The 21,999-nt window shown below is 40.7% G+C and overlaps 1 protein-coding gene across 1 annotated transcript in view; it reads right to left on the bottom strand.

The window, feature by feature from the left end:
• GRIN2B (glutamate receptor, ionotropic, N-methyl D-aspartate 2B) overlaps positions 1-21,999 on the bottom strand; it is a gene marked incomplete at its 5' end in the record, with an annotated part of 113,196 nt that overhangs the window by 9,610 nt on the left and 81,587 nt on the right. The window contains one exon of the mRNA XM_011993610.1: positions 949-1,109. Coding sequence (XP_011849000.1) covers positions 949-1,109 — 161 coding nt within the window. The remainder of the gene's footprint in view (positions 1-948; positions 1,110-21,999) is intronic.

Raw genomic sequence — 21,999 nt, 5'->3', positions numbered from 1 at the left:
ATTAGTTAAGTCACTTTGTTAGGTAACCTATAGAGAGGAGAACACCAAAAAACCAAAGCCCTGATATGAATGAGAATGGTGGGTGTAGCAGGGGTCAGAATACCCAAAGTGGCCCTACCTTCAAGCTCAAATCCCATCTTCTGAGATCTTTTGTGACCGTACCTATGGTGATAACATAGAATCTAACAGTATTTTACGTAACCATGTATCTAGGTGCCTTTTCCAGACCTGGAGCTACAAGGGTATTGAGAGGAGGTCCAAGTGCTGTTTAATCATCATACAACAAAGAAAATGAGCTACAAGACCCCTTGACTTCCAAATCCCAACATCTATAATGCTCCATTATCCATCATCTTCCATAACTGTAGCTTGTGGAGGCCAAATGAACAAAGGGACCAGTTTGGCTGGGACTGTGCAAGCCAACACATGTGTAGGTCATGAACTATAAATGGACAAACACTCCCTAGAGGACAGAGTATGTTAACACAAGCTGGCACTGGAGATCAGTCAACACATTCTTACTGTTAATTATCTAAAAACATTTACACTTTCCCCCTTTTATTTCTCCATTGTCCATAAGACACCAGAACCATAATTTTCACCTCTTAGACAACAGGTCTTTATTTCATACACGGCACAAATACCTTAGCCTTCACTCTGCCCTCCTACTTCTACATTTATTTCACTCTTACTTCGTGGTTACATTAGTGCAACTAGAAAATAATTTGTAAAAAAAAATACATAGAAGTAAGTAATAGCATAGGAATCTTTGTACACTGGTCTAAGTGATACTATCAAATTTAACTTGGAAATCCATAAAGAGCAAATGAAGTCTTCATTAACATTTTATGATACCAACCATGGTATACCTAGTGCATGTGATTCAATAGTATGCTTAATAAATGTGAGAAACAGATCAAGGACTCTGAGCTTGGAAGCAGTTCTTACCCTGTTTTCAGGGAGAGCAATGCATCATCTACACCCCTCTGGTTGAACTTTCCCATGTAGGCATGCATTTCTGCATAGTTATTGCGAATATTTCTCTCTGTGCTGCCGTTGGGCACGGTCCCAAAGCGGAAAGGGGGTGAGAAGTCATTAGGTCTCTGGAACTGGAGAGAGAAAGACAGATAGAGACAGAGGGAGATGGAGAGAGAGAGAAAAGTCATTTTAGAAAATGTGAAGAGACATTAAGTTAGCGTTAGTGGATTTATAATGGAAGGGACCCAACTATACTTCACCAAATACATTAGCCCTCACTCAGGAGCAGCCATTGCTATCTGAAAGCAGACTTCAATTCAATTTAGTACATATTGTTGAGAGATTTCTATTTGCCCAACCCTGACTTTAATCTATAACCCTTCTGTGTTCCTTTTATGTCCACTACACAATACCAGTGTTGATGGGCCAAAGGAATGTGCTGGTGGCTTAACTGAGGTGGACTAGTCACCTTTATTTCCAAAAATTATGTAAAATATGTATTCAGGTCTCTTAAAGGCCTAAATACACAGTCATTGCACTATTTGGCCATAGAGCCTTAGTGAGGTGAGCTATGTGGTACTCCTGAAGATAATTTGTTAAGTATCACATATGTTTTGCTAAGAAATTTTCTTTTGACCTTCCCTGATGCACTCAAAGCTCATATTTATCCCACATGAGTTGTAGGATAAACTGCACAATCAAAGACAATTTTAATTATGTTCCCTTTCTTGCTTGAGACTGAGAGTGCATCTCCAGTGCCTATTATAATAAAGTGAAACCTCTTGGATTTTCATCCCTATGACATCAGTTTTATTTCTGGCTATCACTCTGCATTGCGTAAGTCTTTATGTTGCTTCCTGAACACAAAATTTGTTCATTTGTGTCTTCATGGCCTCATATAGTCCATCTCCTCAGTGCCAACTCATCTATCTCTCTAGGCCAATTTATATCCTTCGTTTCAAAATAAATCTCAAAACAATTTCTTCAAGAAATCTTCTGTGAATTCTTTCTTCCATCAAGTCTACCCAAAAGTGACCCATCAGAACGGGTTATTCTTTGTCTAGATCACTGTAATCCTACATATGCAATTACTCTTTAAATGTGCTAGCTAGTCTCTGATGTCATCATTAAGAGTTTAAACTCTAGATTGAAACATACGGATTGAAGACCAGCTCCACCACTTACCACTGTGTGACCTTGGACAAGTAGCATAGACTGTGCATCCTGTCCTCATTTGTAAGAAGGAGATGATAATGCCTAGTTTTCAAGATTATTGTGAGAATTAACTAATATAATTCATATGAAGTGCTTGGCACAGCACCTGGCACACAGTAAGTGCCCACTTAATGTTCTCTTATACTATTTTTAATTTGGGTCTCTATTCTGCATCTCCTAGTAAACTGGCTCTCTAAGCTACTTATTCTATTAGTATAGCAATGATCATTGTAGCTGTGCTGTGCTTTGGCATCAGAACGACAATGAAGATATTTGAAGTCCTCTTGGTTTCAAGTAATAGTACCACTTACTTTGGAGATACATTTGAAAATCTAACCTGCCAACTCAGGAGAACTCTGAAGCTTTGGAATTGCTTGGGATTAGAAGAAATTCTTTTCCTTAGAATATGGGAGTTCCATGGGCCACAAAATATCTCAGCACCAGGAGCCATAAATGCCATCTTAATTGCTCAGTGCTGGCCACGGTTAAAAGTAGAGTCATGCAGTGGTGTTAGGCAATCTGTGATGCATCAAACAACTACTACTACCTGACTGAGAAAGCTCCCCCTCTGACTCATCACAGAGCTTTTTGACATTAAAAGTTTTGAAAGGGGTTATAATTTTTAAGTGGATAAAAACACTACAAAAGAGTAAGAAAAATCTAGAGCCAAATGGGCCACTCAGGGTTAACTAGCCCAAACCTTTCATTTCACAAATGATGAAACCCAAAGAGGGTAAGTAATTTGCTCCACATCACACAGTGGCATTGATAGCTAACAGATCAGAGCTAAATTCGCCTAATTAATAGTCACTCCTCACTGTCTCCAGCAGATAGCAAGCTTAAAGTAAATAGGGATATGCTTTATTGGAAGAGACAGACCCAGAATGCTTTGCATATCACTATCAAATACAACACTTCAGATATTTGAAGAAAGGCATTCCCCAAATCAAAAGTAAATAACTATGGTAGACAGCAATACAACTAATTAACTCCCTTTAATCAGTAATTCCCCCACAATACTAGGACAATGACAACTATGTTTATAATGACTAAGATACTCATGTCCAATACAATTCTGGTATAAATGATTATACTTTAATTTTTCTGAAAAAAATGGCAATCCATGCAAGGTATATGCAACAATTTTACATTAACTAAATGGAATCCAGTGCCCAGAGGGCCTCATTTCCTGATGAAGCTACATTATAGGCAGTTTTCATACAGCTTTTTATATAGCAATTTTTAATTTTAAATTATTTTTAGATTTCTAAATTCTGTTTTGTAACTGTATCCCTGAATAAATAAAAGCTAAAGAAATGATAAAGTGTCTAGAATAGCCAAGATCACTTTGAAAAAAAGGAAAAAAAAATGTTAAAGGATTTACACTACCTGACTTTACAATTCATTATAAAGCTACAGTAATCACGACAGTGTGGCATTAGCATAGAGTCAGATCAATGGAACAGGATAGAGTGCCCACTGACAGAGCCACACATATATGGTACAAGGACAATTCAGTGGAGGTAGAATGGCATTTAACAAATGGTGTTGGAATAATTAGATATCTGTTTGCTAAAAATGAACTTCATTTCACACCTCATAAGATACACAGAACTTAAAGTGGATCATATACCTAAAATGTAAATGCTAGAATTATAAAACCTGTAGAAAATATAGGAGAAAATATTTGTAATCTTGAGTTAGACAGAGATTTCTTAGCTACAACACCAAAAGCGCAATCCACCAAAAAAAGGTAAACGATAAATTGGAGTACATAAAAATAAGAACTTCTTTTTGAAAGATGCAGTTAAAATCATAAAAAAGATAAGCCACCAACTGGGAGGAAGTATTTGAAAATAAATTAAAGCTATTAAAACACTAAAGGAATTAGATAATAACATAGCAAGACTTATATAGTTAAGGCATCTTTCAAATGAAAATAATCAGGCCAGGTGCAGTGGCTGATGCCTGTAATTCCAGCACTTTGGAAGGCCAAAGTGGGTGGATCACTTGAGCTCAGGAGTTTGACACCAGCCTGGGCAACATGGTGAAATCCCATCTCTACCAAAAATATAAAAATTAGCCATGTGTGGTGGCATGCACTTGTGGTCCCAGCTACCTGTGAGGCTGAGGTGTAAGGATTGCTTGAGCCCAGGAGGTGGAGGTTGCAGTAAACCAAGATTGTGCCACTGCACTTCAGCCTGGGTGACAGAGCAAGACCCTGTCTCCAAAAAAACAAATAAATCATCATCATTATCATCAAAATAATCAGAGAAACCAAGCAATCAGTACTGGGGAAGAAGGAGGAAGTGCTGGTCTTAGAGGCAGAGAATTTGAATTTGGATTTCAGCTTTGTCTCAGGCCAGCTGCATGAACATGGGCAAATTACTTGAATTCATGGACCTACCCTCTTTTCTGGAAGTATTATTTTAATGAATAAGATAATATGCAAAAAAATAATACCTGGCACATGATGGATTCTCAAAATTCTTAGTTGCTTCTATGGAGATGAAGTTCTAACATTTAAAATTGTCCTATGTAAGGCAATGTTCCCTAAGATTGAAAATTCTTATTCTCTAATTTGTTCCTTAAACTAGGCCAGTCTGGAGGCCAACAGGGAGAGAACATTGCCCCAGAATTAGCCAAAGCAGTGAGTTGCTTTTTCTTTTGAACATTCTTGTCTCAGCTTGGTGAGATCTGTGAAGTTTACATAAAACAGAGATTTTTTATGCAGTCATTGGAACTTGAACTGTACTAAAACTCACATTCATGGATAACTGTTTAGGGAGGCCATGGAGAAGAAGGAAAAAATAATCTTCCATATATCCTCATGCTTCCAATAAATGCCCTTGTAATAAAACTTACCCCAAGCTGTAAGGCATTATATGGCACTAGTGTAGCCTGAGTGGCAATCAGTGCTTTCTAGGGCTTTGGGAAGGAGAAAAATTTAGTACTGTCAAGAATCAGAAGTCTTAACATTAATAGAACAGGGAGGCCCCTGAAAAAATAATTTTTAAACAAATTTAAAAGCCTAATGTATCAGGGAGCTCAGTAATTGAATTAAAAAACTCAGTCTGATTTCAAAGTAGGGAAACGTATACAGTATTCTTTCTTTTTTTTTTTTTTTTTGAAACAGAGTCTCACTCTGTCCCCCAGGCTGGAGTGCAGTGTTGTGATCTTGGCTCACTGAAACCTCAACCTCAACCTCCCAGCTCAGGTGATCCTCCCACCTCAGCCTCCTGGGTAGCTGGGACTACAGATGTGAGCCACCACACCCCGCTAATTTTTATACTTTTGGTAGAGACAGGGTTTCGTCATGTTGGCCAGGCTGGTTTCCAACTCCTGGCCTCAAGCGATCCACTCTGCTTGGCCTCCCAAGGTGCTAGGATTACAGGCGAGAGCCACCACGCCGGGCCCAGTACTCTTTATTAATCACCTTTGGTCATAGAGCTTCCTTGAATGTGGAATCTTTTTCTAGGAGTCACCCAGATTGGAATTATCAATCAGTACAGATTTGGATAGGAAAATAACACAGACAGGGAGGGCCCCATTTCATAGATGAGGAAACTGAAGCCCTGAAGAGATCAAATAAGTTGTTCAAGCCCACACAGTATAGTGGGAGGACAAGCTGAGACTTGGCCTCTGAGTATGGCCTTCCCTTTGCCAGTTGAAATGCTAGCTGAACAGTCCTACTTCCTGCCTACTAGGGAGTGAAGCCACACGCTGTAAGTGGGGCCACGTAGTAAGACTATCCTTCCTTTTGTGGCAAATCAAATGCCAACTCCCATCCTTCCCACTGCATTTAACACAGGGCTTCAAGTAATTGCTGTGAGCGTGCACTTGCACAAGGGCAAAACAATGCCAGAATGTTAAGAGAACTGTAATCTCATTTGATCCTCCTGGAGAGCAGCAGGGAATCAGAATTCAGGCCTCTGAGCTGTTCAGATCATCTCAGCCTCCATTTTAATGACCTCAGAGTGAATTAGTCTCGGCAGCCATGCAAGGAGAAAGGTGCTCAAGGGCCAGGAGTCAAGGCCCCCACCCAGAGATGAGCAGACACTAGGGTCCTGGACTCTTTTGGCTGCCACCTCCCCACTAGAGAGCTTTTCATACAGCCTGCTGGAGAAAGAAAAGAAGAGGGAGGGAATCAGGGAAGTACGGATCTGGTCCATTTTTAAAATTGTTAAATAAAAATATAAATTGATTTTCCTATGTATTAGGCATTGTAAGTCATTAATAATTGCCACTCTTATTCAATACCTATGTATGTACTGGGTATAAGTTACATTATCTCCTTTAACTATGATAATTAAAATGCATCCATTCATTTGGCAAATATTTGCCCAGCATCTATTAGTGCAGGAGACTGTATTAGGAACAGAGATACAAAGATGAAAAAAATCAGACCCAGTTTTCAAGGAGTTTCCATTACAGAAAGTCAGAAATATATTCATTCAGTTTTTCATTCATTTACTTTTTCATTTCATTTTTCATTTCATTCATTTATACAAGCATTCAGCAAGTATTTGTTAGTGTTTATTGTGTACAGAGGAGGTGCTGAGGATGCATTATTGCAGAAGAGTATGATCTTGCCTTCAAGGAGTTCTCATTATAAAGAAGAGAGACAAATAGTAAGCCTCTTTTTTATTTTTTAAATTTCTAAGCAATCTTTTGTAGAAATGGGCTCTCTCCATGTTGTACAGGTTGGTACTGAACTCCCAGCCTCAAGCAATCCTCCCACCTCAGCCTCCCCTAGGGTTGACTAAAGTCAGCCACAAATTATTTGCCACTCTATGAAAAAGAGGTCCATGTCCCCTCCCCACCTTGATTCTGAGCTGGCCTAGGTGACTTGTTCAACCAGTAGAAGGTGGCAGAAGTAACATTCTGGAACTTCTGAGGCAAGGGCAGAAGAAGCTTTGCACCTTCCACCTTGGCCTTTGGGAAACTTGCTCTGAGGGAATCGGTGTACCATGTTAGAAGCCCAACAACCCTGAGGCCACCATGCTGGAGATTCCACCTACAGGTGCTCCCATCTGCAGTCCTAGCTGAGCCCTGGACTTCTATCCATTCCAGTCAGGGCACCAGGCATGACAGTAAAGCCATTATGGACTCTCCAGCCCAGCCCAGCCTCCCACTGAATATCAGTCAATGCTACACGAAGTAGAAGAATCACTCAGCCAAGCCCTACCCAAATATCTGACCCACAGAACAGTAAAACACAATAAAATCTTCTTGCTTTAAGCCACTAAGTATTGGGCTAGTTTGCTGTGTAGCAATAGGTGACGGAAACACAGATGATTTCAAATAGTGAAAATGAAGTGCTAGGAAGAAATTGAAACAGTGTAGTAGGATAAAGAGTGGTAGGAGAACAAGTTTAGACTGGCTGTCCTGAAAAGGCCTCTCTGAGAAGGTGGCATCTGAACTGAGACCTGAATGATAAGAAAGAACCAGGCATACAAAGACCAGGGGGAAAGTGTATCAGGCTCAGGAAACTGCAAATGCAGACGCCCTGACATGGGAGGACAAGCTTGGTGTGACCAGGGGCTATAAATAATGTGGCGGGTGCTATGAGCAGCTGTGTCCCGCCAGCAGTGGGAGAACAGAACACAGGGGCTATCTCAATGGTATCCCAGAGCCTGTGCACTGGGGCTAAGACTTAACCATTTGAACAAGAGGAGCAAAATTGTTTCTAGATAGAGACGAGTGTTCAAAGACACAAGACGGTGAGAGAGACTGGGCATGATCAGAGACCACAAGCAGCTTATCGTTGCCAGAGCCTAGCAGGTATCGCCATGGTGACAGGAGGTTGACACAAGCTGAAGAAGGAAGCAGGGCCTGGATCACAAAGAAAGTTGAATTCTGTGCAAAGGAGTTTAAAGTTCATAATCTAAGGGATGAGAAACAGCAGAGCTTCTGGAGTTAAGCTGCCTGATTCAGATCCCAGCTATGCCACTTGATAGCTGTGTGACCTTGATCAACTCACTTAACTTCTCTGTACCCCAGTTTCTACATTTGTACAATGGGCTGCTAATAGCACCTACCTCATAAAGTTTAAGTATTCAACCAGTCAATCTGGGCAAAGTATTGGCACTGTGCCTGGCTGATAAAGGCACGATGTTAGCTATTGTTACTATCATTATTACTAGCATCATCATCATCATCATCATCATCACCATTGGAAGCAACTGAGGAACTCTGCCAGAATGACAAGATTGGGTTTTTGTGTTAGAAAAAGTCCCCAGGTGCTGGTGTGAAAAACAGGTTGAAAGGAGTAAGATGGAGAGACAAGAGCTGAGGAGACCCTGAGCTCTGGTGAGGGTATGGGTGCTACAGTCAGATAAGAAGGAACAGACATATCATCAGATATGTCCCTACACTACTAGCTAACATACAAAACCACAGAGGTGCACATCATTGACATATACATTTCCTGAAAGGTTTCTAGAAGGAGGCTGAATTGAAGCTGGCAGGGAGGGTGGATTGGCTTTGGAAGGGTGAAGATGGGGTGTTAACATCAGTTTACACTAGAGGAATGCTCTGCTTGAAGACTCCTCTTCCAACCTGGTTAGTTTCCAGGGTGAGAATGAAGAAACATACTTTGAGGTCCTGGCACCAAGAGAACAGCAGGTTCTGAAAACAAAACCAAGAATGTCCTAAATACTGATGGTGTACAAGCAGTGGTCATTCTGACCACCAGTCAAGGCCATCTCCTGATCAGCTGTCACACAGTCCCAAGGACGATGATCAGAGTTAGATCCAGTGAATGACAGCACAAAAATGAAAGCAGCTCTGCTAAAATGAAGAGGATGGTGAGGAACTTCCTTCTTGGGTAGTTGGCTTCCCTGCAAAATGGCTCTGCTCATTCAGTCTGTGTCCCATCAGCATATGCAGATTAGGACAAATAGGTGCTGTGACCTTGCAGAGGTGGATATTGGACACGCTATTTGCAGGGATCTGTCCATATGAGATATGGAATCTGGGGGCTTTTGTCTTCAAAGCTTGACAATCCTACACATAAATATTCATTCCATTACTTCTGATTTTACATTTGCATCACAAAAAGAATCAATGCCCAAATGCCACTCAGCCCTTCCAGGCACCCAAGAGAAAAGGTGGGAAAGGCTTAGGAGATGCGAATGGCTTTGGGCCTGGGTTACTAATTATGAGGTGGCAGCATGTCAGAATTCTGAAGACACCACATTTTTACCTATTCAGCACCCTCCTGTTATTATTGTTATTGTCATTACCCTATTTTATATTTTAATAGTATTTTTAAATTATTGACTTTTATTGTCATGAATTTTAACCACATACGGAATCTTGCAGTCACCACCACAATCAAGACACAAAACAATTCCATTACCCAAAAAGCTCCCTGGTGCCACTCCTTTTAAGTCACACACTCCTTTTGCTCTTAACCTCCAGCCACTCTATCCCATAGTTTTGCCTTTTCTAAAACGTCATATAAATGGAATCCTACAGTACATAACCTTTTGAGACTGGCTTTTTTACTTATGATAATGCCTTTGAGATTCATCTCCAGGCCTTTGCATGTATCTGCAGGTCATTCCTTTGTATTGCTGAGTAGTATTCCATTATGTGAATGCACCAGTTGATCCATTTATCTATTGAAGGACATTTGAGTTACTTTCAGGTACTTGTGAGTAGAGCAGCTGTAAACATTCATGCACAGGTTTTTTAGTGAACATGTTTTCATTTCTCTAAGGTAAATATTCAGGAATGGGAGTGACGAGTCATATGCCCCATGCTCCTAAAGTCTTTTTACAGCTCTTCTATCTTTCGATCTTCTCAGTTTTTCCAGGAACTCCCAAGCAAGTACAGCAACTGATATTATCTTCCTTAGCCCAGGGATGTTGCACCAAACTGTGTTGCCCATCACTAAATCTTCCATAATAATGCCCTATGGCCCAACTAGGGTGAAGGGATATGTATGTGTGACTCCAGACTCTGGGCAGCATCTGAAGAGGGGAGGAAGTGGCTGGAGGAAGCACCCTCTCTCCTCTTCTACCATGATCCCTTGTTGGGCCCAATGGGGGAAGAAGAAGGTCAGGTGACCATACAAGGAGTAGACTTTCTGAGAGCATGAGCTCCTTCACTGTTCCACGGCCCATAAGTGCTTGGGACAGATGTGAAAAGGAGGTAATCTGTGCTTACATTGAAAAAACAATTTTGGCCAGGCATGGTGGCTCATGCCTGTAATCCCAGCACTTTGGGAAGCTGAGGTTGGTGGATCATCTGAAGTCAGGTGTTTGTGACCAGCCTGGCCAACATGGCAAAACCCTGTCTTTACTAAAAATACAAAAGTTAGCCAGATGTGGTGGAGCACACCTGTAGTCCCAGCTACTTGGGAGGCTGAGACAGGAGGATTGCTTGAACCTGGGAGGCAGAGGTTGCAGTGAGCCGAAATCATGCCACTGCACTCCACCCTGGTTGACAGAGTGAGACTTTGTCTCAAAAAAACCCAACAAGACAATTTAGTGATAAAACAGTAAGTAAACACATGGGTTATGGGCTCAAAGATCTAAGTTCAAATCTGAGCTCTATCACTTATTAAGAGTGTGACTCAATAAACAAGCCACTTAGCTTTGAAACTGAATTTTAACAATGTTCCAAGAGGAGAAATAAGGTACAGCATCCCACTACAAATCCTCCATTTCAAAACATGGGGCCCGGAGTGGCCCCCCAAGACCCCCTAAAACAAACTGGCTGTGGATATGGTGAAAGATTAGAAAGTTAAACCCTTCACCTTCATGAAAGAATCTGGAATGGAGGTAAGAGGAATACAAAATAATTGTTATATTTCATTATAAAGTATTCATTGGAAAGAGTATTGTTCAAATTCATTCAAAAGGCATGGCTGAATTATGGAAACAATAACATTACAGAATGTAGTTAGAAGCTACCGGTATATAGGAAAATTGCCCAAATTAACTCTGTTCTCTTCCTGGGCCGCTGATGAATCTGATGACATTTCGCTACTGCCAGAAAGGGAGTTGGCATATAATAAGCATTCAACACCTTAATTGTTTCTGCTCTATTCCTCTTGTTATTAACATTAGTGCTATAATTGCCTACAGTGGCAAACACCCTCAAGTTCACATGTAAAGAGACCTGCACTTGGATGTGGAAGGCTGGTAAGTGGCCTTTCTCCTGCCTCTGGCTGTGCTGTCATTGGAGGATGTATCTTCACAGCTCTGGATGCTGTGCTGCTGGGGAAGGAACTTTGTGCCTCTCTGAGCTCAGCGTGGAGCTGGGGTTCCATAATAGGCTTTACATGGGTGGGGGTGGTGGGGACTGGAACTTCTCCTGTCATCACCCTCCTGCTGGGGCCAAAACAAAAGCTTGCAGCAAATAAAACACCAGTTCTTCAGATTCCTGGAATTTAGTTAATTACCAGTTTTCCTCACAATGATGGTTTTAATGCAATAAAGCAGTCATTTCTTTTGTATTTTATAAAATTTGGATACATAAACCTTAATCAATATTCCCTGAAATATTTCATAAAATCAGATGGCATATTAGCTAGCTGAGGCTTGGTCCCTGAGTTTAGCAAAGCCAAGAAAGTGGGTTTATTCCTATATTAACTACATTAACTTTAACATATCATAACCTGCACCTTGAGGTTTTAGGTGTTCGGCAAAGTCTTGTGTCTGGCCATAAAATATCACATCAGTAGCACACAGTTAATGGACATAAGCCACATACAAGTCACTGAGCTCTGAAATAAAATGAAGCAACAAATACAATTCCTACCATTACAGTTTAGCTGGAAATAATAATGACGATAATCATATAATGCCAGCAGCAGCAGCTAATGCTTCTACAGCACTTACTATGTGTCACACAATTTACATATAGTAATTCATTAATCCTCTCATTGATGTTATGAGGTAGGCATTATTATCCTCATTTAATGGACAGGGAAACTAATGCACAGATAGTAATTTGAATAAGGCCATACAGCTAGAAACTAGAGCAAGGATTCAAATGCAGGGTTCTCACATTTAACTGTAAAATACACCACAGGGCTCTGTGCAAATGGCATGGATGCTCAGAAAATGTATAGATTAAGGAATCCAATGCCTGAATGAGTATGCCTATCCAATGGGACGTAAGGAAAGGAAGGGCTATGGAAGTTTAGAGGGAGAGAAAATCATTACAAAAGGATACGATTGGGGAGGCTGCACAGAGCAGGCAGAGATGGAACTGACTCCTCCCGATTGGCTAAGTTTATCCAGGCAAAGAGCTCTGGGAGGGTGATGGGGCAAGTGAAATAGCACGAGCAAAGCGCCGGGATGTGAGCATGGCATCTGCACTGAGGTTGGGAGGAATGTTTGGCGCCCAGATGGAAATCATCCCATGGGGCACACTGGATGGTCAGACTGAGGAAGGACACTGTGAATCCCACAGTGCTCAGGTGTAGCTATCATTCAGCTAAAGCAGCATGGCTCGAAGAACAGAGAGGTTGGAAAAGGGACGTTTACTGGAAAACTAAGAGCCTGGACTATTTTCAGAGGGAAAATAATGGGAGGGATAAACGAAAAAGGCATCAGAGTGGAAGCCTTGACTGAATCCAAGTCTGCCTATGTATTCAGAACAAAGGAGAGGAGGTGGCAGAGTTAGCCTCATCCCCACCACCTCCTCTCCCACTCTCCTCCCCTCCCACTCTCCTCCCTCACCCACTCCTCAGGAGCCACACTGGCTTCCTTGCAGTTTCTAAAACTCACAGGCAAGCTCCTACCTTCGCATGCTCTTCTCTGCCCCCAAAGCCCTGGATATCCGCATATATTGATCCCTCACTAACTCTGGGCCAGACTTAATTGCCTTTTTATTTTCTGCCCTTTCCTCCTTAGAATGTAATATAATGGGCACAGTTTTGGTCTGTTGTGATCACTGCTGTATCTCTAGTGCCTAGAGATACAGTATCCAACACTTAGTAAGCTCTCAATATGAATGAATGGGTGACTTAGAATGAATGAATTGAATTGCACATGTGGATATATTTATTATATGAAAAACTCCATTCAAAGTGCACTATTCAGCTGTTGATACATTATCATGCAACACACAGTTGAGCACTAACATTCCTCAGATCTAGGGCTAGTCTAGCATCTCTGCTGAATAAGGAGTTAATGTGTCCTAATGCCAGTCGAGGACATCTTTCCTGGCACTTTCTCCATTTTTCCTTCACAAAACATATCAGATCTGAAATCCCGCAAGAGCTTGTCAGATTTAGGACTTGACAATGCATATGAATATTTCTTTGGCACCAAAAATGTGACAGTTAGAGATGATTATGATAACATGGAGATGAAGTGAAACAGAGGCATAAGGACAGAGGCATTTGAGTTTTATCCTTTAGTCATCCTGTGTGTGACAGGTGGCCTTTGTTGAGCTTCTTCAACCTATTCTTACACAAGACTGTTACAAAGAGGTGTTATTACCGTCCACTGCACTCTACCTCACAGACCAACCTGGGAGGGTACAAGGGATTGTTCCAGATAGTTTATAAAAGCAAAGAGAAATGGCCTTTAAAGAAGCTTTCAAGTAAAGGAGACAGATGGATTCACCATGGAAACTGGGATTCTGAAGTTGTACCAGGAGCTCCAGCAGCTCATAAAATTTTGGAAGACATAAAGAAGGTTACTACCAAGATTTCCACATGCAAGATGCCCCAGTGAATTCAGGGTGCTCCAGTTATTAGCACCATCACCTGAGGTTCTAATACAGTATCAACATCTTCAGAGAAATGAAGCTGGGGTGGGGTGGAAATGTCAAAGACCTATGCCAGGCGGGGGCCAGGGTGAGTGAGGATCCAGCGACAGGCAAGGCAGAGGGACCCATGTGTCTCTGCCCTCCTGGCAATCAATCAGATCTGTCAGTTCCAAATTGAGGCATGGAAATGCTGGCATATGCACTTACTGTCACATTGTGACCCACTTACAGCCCAGTAGAGCTTCCTTTGTTCAATAAAGTCAGCCCTATGCGAGGGACACTCTGGTTTATGGAATGTCACTATTGGGATGCACCCTGGCGATCCCACCACACACACTGCATCCCCATTGGGGTTCACAATGGACCATCACAGGAGAGGACTCCAACAATCCTTTGGTAAAGAATCTTATTTAACCTTGAAACAGTGTTTCCCCAAACTTATTTTCCCATGGATTTTTTTTAAAAAACTAGCCATTATGTTTCCCAGAACACTCATAGGCTATGAAACAGTTTGAGAAATGCCGATTGAGCAACTTTCTCCCAGTACAGAAAAGGAAACAGAGGCCTGGGAAATTCATTACCTATCCAAGACTAAACAGCCATTGCCTGCTCCTGTCCCCATCTCTTTTTTTTATTTAGTCTCCACACATGTATTGGGTGCCTACTCTGCGCCAGGAGCTGCCCTTAACAGTCGATAGAAAGACACGGCAGACATTTCCATGTCTCAGGCTTTTAGGACTAATGGGAGGCCAATGTACTTCAGTTGTCCTTAATGGACCTCCGATTATAATGCAAACATAATTATTATAAGGTGACTGCTACAAAAGTAAAATATCAATAACCATGTTGGTAGAAAAATGAAGTTCAATTTTTCCAGTTGACTAAGGGTTAAGGCATAAAACTTTTACTTTCAACCCTTTTGATGAAAATCATTCTAAACTATAGTCACTCAAACATATTCAGTGAGCATCTGCTATGTGTCATGATACAGGGAGGGGAATGATATACAGAAATTAAGACACAAACGACCATAGATGGTTTAGGACATTATGTACTTATTCCAGGAAAATCCTAGAAACTATCATTACTTTTAATAATTTCTTTACATAAGCTTTCTTTGTTATCATTTATATCTTTTCCCCTCTAAAAGTGGCAAGGGTTATAGTTATTTTAGGGTTGGTTACTTTTTGTTAAAGAAGTGATATTTTCCTATGAAAATAGAAAGTACTCAGCAAACGCTTGGCTGATTGGGAAGCCAACACCTCACCATTCAAAGAACAGGGCAGGCTTAACACATGCATACAAGGAGGGGACTCCTGTGCCTGTCTCACACAGGAGCCAAGGAATAATCAGGGGCTTCGAAGAAGTCATTGCCAAATAGGTCCTGAAAGAACTTTGTAATTTAAGATCTGACAAGACACATAGCAGCACAGTTAGAGACCTCACTGACTGTTCTCTTCTGAAATACCTGCCCAATTTAGATGGTTTGACAGGAATAGAAACCACAAGGTGAGAAAATTCTATCTGGGATTCTAAATGTCAAATATTTCTTATCTACATTACCCTCTCTTCCTTCCCCTTCAACCATTGGTCATGAAACTATTTCACTGTTTCTCAAATTCAAATGACTATTAAAGAGTGAAAAGTACTGCCTTATACCATATGAATTACATAACTTCTGATTCATTCATTAATTGACTAGTTGATTAATTAATTCATTCATTTTTCTATTAATATGTGAGCACCTATATGTACGAGACCCTATTGTAATTACTGCAGATACATTAGTGGACAAAACAGACAAAACTTCTTGCCTTCATTGAGTTTACAGTCTAATATGAAGAGACAAATATTATAAACATGTTAAATATTAACATATCATACCATATAACATATACATTCTATTAATGTAAAAAGAGATAGAAGGACAGGGAAGAGTAAACGTTCTTTAGATTCTCTTCCAAATTTTCGATCAGATACTCATCTGGTGGCCTGAACTTAGACTGGTCATTCCCTGGAAACTCTTGTCTTTAACAATATACCACTTGTAAGCACCTTCCTCTCTGAATCTAGCCCCACTAGCCCAGTCTGATGTAAATTTTCTTTTCTTTTCTTTTCTTTTTTTTTTGTATCGTTTTTGTTTTTGAGATAGGGTCTTGCTCTGTTGCCCAGGCTAGAGTGCAGTGGTACAATCACAGCTCACTGAAGCCTCAACCTAGGCTCAAGCAATCCTCCCACCTCAGCCTCCCAAGTAGTTAGGACTATAGTTGCATTCCACCATGCCCAGATAATTTTTCATTTTTTTGTAAAGACAGATTTTTGTCTTGTTGCCCAGCCTGGTCTCAAACTCCCGGGCTCAAGTGATCCTCTTACCTCAGCCTCTCAAAGTGCTGGGATTACAGGCATGAGCCATTGCACCCAGCTGAATTTTCAGAGGAACAACTTCAAGTTTACATCAGAAAAACATATTAACATTTATTTTTTCCACTTAAAATCAGAGGTCCTGTTTCATCCCAGGCTTGGAGAAGATACTTTTTCTAGAGTAAGCAAATGGGTTGAAGAAATAGGATTACTGGTAGAATAGCTTGCCTTTGATTTCTAATATGTATTTGGGAAAATAATCTAGATGAGTCAATTTCATACTTACTTGGTTGGTGCAAAAGCAACTGAGGTTTTTGCCATTAAAAGTAATTACTTTTTAATGGCAAAATCGAATGGAAAAAACCGCAATTACTTTTGCACCAGCCTTAATATAGTTTAAACATGCTAATTAGAGGGAAACAGACTCACTAATTGGGATACTTCCTCACCTACCTAGTAGGAAGTTACTCACAAATGGTCTTATGGTCTTACGAACTCCATGATAATTTTATCATGAGACCAGGCCACTGAATCCTTTTCATGGTCTGAAATGTGCATCTCTTTGCCAATGGATTACAGAGAAGGTAGCCTACTTCAAAATGATGCTTGAAATTCCAAGGCAGGAGCTAATTAACAAATGGAAAATGTTTCTAAACCACAGCAAAGAATGCTGTAAAGTAAAACATTTCTCTTTTTCAAATAAGAGGCTCTATTACTAGGCAGGTGAGATATTTGGTGAAAGGATAGACATGACCAGTTGTTGGGAGTGTGGGGCAACTTATTAAACACACAGGGAAGAGTCTTGTTTTCTTCAATAACTTAAGTGACAGGATGAAAAACCTGCTCTTTAAACCTGCTGTAGGCATCAAATTGGATTGGATGGCTGGCTACTTGAGAAATTGAATTAAACATCAAAACAGTAAGTCTGGCCTGACAAAAGAAGATATGAAAAGGATGAAGTTCAACTGGGGAGCATACAAAATAATTCTTACAGGAGGTAAAACCACACTGCACTAGAGCTAGGAGGGACAGGAACAGGCTTTGTCAAAAGCATGCTCGAGAAAGATCATGGAGTTCTACCTGATCCCATACTGCAAGCATTCGTAATGCGGTGCTGCTTTTTAAATAAAGAGCCTATAACTGGATGCTAAAGAGCAATATGCGGAATGGATGTGGTCAGGCTGTGTTGTACACCAGTAGGAGGGCTTCTGACCACAGTGTGCTCTTTTCTATAACTCACAGCAGAAGGTTAAGAAAATGATTAAAGGTGAGGGGAGCAAGTCTTCTTGTAAAAGATTAAGACTAGATTTAGCCTTGAAAGGAACAACCAAGGAAATTCCTCTGTTGTATCTACCATCCTATTTTTTAAGAATGAAGTGTCTGCCTCCCTCACTAGACTCTGAGAGTAGGGCTGTTTCAGCATATCTCCAACATCTCACAAGGTAGGGGTTCCATGACATTTTGGGACATACTTATACTAAAATCATATTCACAATATATCTGAAAGTCAAATTTAACTCGGTGCCCTGTATTCTTATTTGCTAAATCTGTTAGCTCTATTCAAAGGTTAACTAGTAACTATTCAATAACTATTAAGCTAATTGTTGTTATATATTAGGTATTACTGTAAAGGCAGAGGATATAGAAACTTTTAACAGCCAGGTAGATGATACAACAGAGGCTTCAGTTAATTCAAAGAAATGAGGACAAGAGCAGCATTTTGGTAGAAGGTAGAATCCGAGTTGAACAAGGGGCTTACAAGGTGATTGAGGGTGGCAGTTTCTAGACTCTTTGAGATGACAAAACAGGCTATTGATCTTTTCTGTTCTGAGGGCCTCTAGGCCTTAGCTATGGGCAGTCTGGCAGATGCTAAGGACTCCTGAGATAGACTAGGTGGTTGGACACTAGCCTTAGTACCAACAAAAAGATCAGAGATTATATGCTTATGTGGAACTGTTCTGATTTTCCTATACTCTGTTCCAGTAAGTGCTATGTAGTAGATATTTAGAATCTATCTGATAAATGAAGAGTAGGCGGTGAGACTGAAAAGCAATGAAATTGACTTGTATCCCTCATTCAGAGAACATCATTACATGCAAGTTGCAACTTATAGATACACAGGAGAAGTCACATTAATAGCTAGTATGCGTTAAGAATGAATTTGCCAGCAAAAACCCTATGTGGTATAGAGGTTGGAAGAAGAGCTCTCTGGGCTGGGAATGGAGAAGGGGAGCTTCAGGAACTAAAACCACTGGGACTCAGCCTCTCTCAAACTCACATCTAACTTGAAATTACTATGAATTTTCCAAATGGCAAGGGGCCTTCATAGAGAGTATTTCCTTCAATAGTGGACAGATTATGATAAATTATCAAGTATGGCAATAAAAACAACTTTTATTGCTAAACACAGTAGTTAAAATGGGTATTAATTAAAAACTAAGAAGTAATATAAATTCTCTGGCTGCATCAATACTTTGCAATGAAACTAAGGTTCTTCTTTAAGTCTCCGAGAGAGCTTGAAGTAGAATAAGTTAGGTTTACTTTTTCTGAGTGTCTGAAAGAACAGACAATTCTTTGGCAATACATGCCATGCAAGCAGGGAAGGCTTTAAGAAAGACCCAGTTTTTAAATTTTTATTTATTTATTTTAAGTTCTGGGGTACATGTGCAGAATGTGCAGGTTTGTTACATAGGTATACACGTGCCATGGTGGTTTGCTGCACCTTTCAACTCGCCATCTAGGTCTTAAGCCTGGCATGCATTAGGTATTTGTCCTAATGCACTCCCTCCCCCAGACCCCCATCCCTTGACAGGCCCTGGTGTGTGATGTTCCCCTCCCTGTGTCCATGTGTTCTCATTGTTTAATTCCTACTTATGAGTGAGAACATGTGGTGTTTGGTTTTCTGTTCCTGTGTTAGTTTCTCACTAGTTTGTTGAGAATGATGGCTTCCAGCTTCATGCATGTCCTTGCAAAGGACATGAACTCATTCTTTTTTATGGCTGCATAGTATTCCATGCTGTATATGTGCCACATTTTCTTCATCCAGTCTATCATTGATGGGCATTTGGGTTACTTCCATGTTTTTGCTATTGTAAATAGTGCTGCAATAAATATACGTGTGCATATGTCTTTATAGTAGAATGATTTATAATCCTTTGGGTATATACCTTGCAGTGGAATTGCTGGAGAAAGATCATTTTATAATTTGCCCCCTCCTGTGAGAAACTGTTTCCTTGGGGTAGAGCCCAGTAGTCAGGTGGAATCATAGTTGAAGGTCACTCTTGAAGTCATTGTTTTCTATCACAGTGATGGGCAAAAGACACAGATTCAGAAATGCTCACTGAGCTCTTAATATGTGCCTAGGAGGATGCTGGGAGCATGCTTTCAAAAGACCCACAAGGTTGGCTGCAAAGAGGTACCAGGCACCTCTTGTCTGAGAGGGCCATGAAGATGCTCTTCATCTAGGCCTCCTCGGAGCCAGAGCTAGTTTTAAGGGGTCTAAGCACTGTAACTTGCCTGTTGTCCCTTCCACACCTTTTTTAGCCCTAACATTTGACCTTCCCTTCACCAGCCCTCCTACTCCTACCTCAAAATCTCATAGAAACAAGTGAGTGCCTGGGGTAAACAGGTAGGAGGAGGGCTGAGTGGTGGGCTCTTGGGTGTATTTGTAGCAGTTTGTGGCTTTCAGGGCACATGTTAATCATCTGCTAGAAACAGTATGGGCTTTGTGAGCTGGGTTTAGGAGCGAACCCTGGGTGGATGTAGGATGTGACCACTAATATTTATTGAGGATTTAGTACACTTGAGGCACTCTTCTAAGCTTTACAAAGAGTAACTCTTTCATCAGCACAGCAGCTATAAGATAGGTAACGTTTTAATCCCCATTCTACACATTAGGAAACTGAGGCATGAGAAGGGTTTAGGAACCTAGCCAGATCACATAGCTTCTTGTCTTAGTTTTCTCTTCTGCACAGTGGAGGTAGCATCTGCCTAAAAGTGGGAGATGGCAAATGAGTCAAATAATGTAAAGCATCTAGCCTGGAGAATGCCACCCAGCGGTCACTAATGACAGGTATGCTCTCTGAGACTGTAACTATTGATGTGGTTTGATGTAATTACCATGGATGAGGGCCATGGTTGCTAATATTGCAAAAGAACACATAATACAAAGGTTAATTTATTTTTGGCTTTGAACTGCAATTTTCAATAGGCAGACTCCAACCTATGAACACATTGTCCTCAGTAGTTCATTTATAAATCAGCTGCTCAGAAACAGAAATATATTGCCCCCAAGAAAGAACACTGTAAGTGGTTAGCTCATTAAAGCCAATTTAATCCAAAAGAGAGCAGAACTTTTGTGTTAATATTATTAGCTTACGTTCTTGGAACATTTACTTATTTAACAAACTTCTACAACGTACCAGGTACTGTCTCAGGAGCTGAAAAGACATAATTATTGAAAGCATGTCTCTTGCTTCAAGGAGCTTATGATTCAGTGAAGGAAATGAGCACTTGCTCAGTGATTCTAGTAGAGGGTGACACAGGTGTGTTTGGGCCATTTTAGGAGGATGGGGTGGGTGTCTGGGGTGTGGAGTCTTGATAAGTTGATAGAAACAAAAAAGAGGCCTTCGCTGGCAGGAACAGGAATGAGGGTAGGAGAGAGCCACTGTTCTAAGAGATGGCTAACAAGCTATTGTTCTAAAAAATGGCTAACCACAAATATCCTGTTCCCAAACACCACACTCCAAATGTAGCCTCAGCAGCATGAACCTATCTGCAGTAGCCTTTCCAGCATGACCCTATAACACTCCCCTCCATCCCCTGCATCTTGGCAGACAGCATTCTCTCTGCTGTACTGCCTGTTGCACTCTTGCAACATATCTTTCTTAGTTTCTCTAATAAATCTGCCTTTTTTTACCCACAACTGTCTTGGTAAATTCTTTTACCACCTGTGATGTAGCCCTAGCAAGTTGCACCCATGATATGGGGTGACAAAGGCCAGAAATGGGTAATGAAGTACTAGAGGGAAGGAAAATGAATTGCCTTTGCTTGGGTTCAGAGCTAGCCACCATACTTTATTTTCTATACCTGTACTCCACTTGCTGAGTTCTGGTGCTTTCCTAACCTCCCTTTGGGACATCCAAGCCTGACACCCCCTATTTTCCCATGATTCACATCCATAAAATCAAAAGCCCTGTTCTTTCAGTCTAAGGGATGACATCTAGCTGTTAAAAGGAAGATAATTTTAAAAGAATGTCTTACTGATTTGTGATTAAACAAGCATTCAACTTCCCCAAAATTCTTTTTGTTTTTTTATATAAAGGGCTAAACTGGAAGTTTAAATACATAAAAATATGCCAAAAAAGCAGTGGTCATGAAGACCGTTGACCCAGTTTACAGATTGCCTTGGGAACTATTTTCTTTAAGTCATTCCTACTTCTTTACTGAACCACTAATTTTTCAGATGCTGTAAGGATAATGTGGATAGGAAGAATCAATATTGTCAAAACGGCCATTCTGCCTAAAGTAATTTATACATTTAATGCTATCCCGATCCAGTTACCATTGACTTTCTTCACAGAATTGGAAAAAACTACTTTAAATTTCATGTGGAACCAAAAAAGAGCCCGCATAGCCAAAACAATCCTAAGCAAAAAGAACAAAGCTGGAGGCATCATGCTACCTGACTTCAAACTATACTACAAGGCT

The sequence above is a fragment of the Mandrillus leucophaeus genome, unplaced genomic scaffold (genome assembly GCF_000951045.1).
Source record: "Mandrillus leucophaeus isolate KB7577 unplaced genomic scaffold, Mleu.le_1.0 Scaffold431, whole genome shotgun sequence".
NCBI lineage: Eukaryota > Metazoa > Chordata > Mammalia > Primates > Cercopithecidae > Mandrillus > Mandrillus leucophaeus.
Note: the sequence above shows the minus strand (reverse complement) of the source record. Positions and strands in the feature narration are given on the sequence as shown.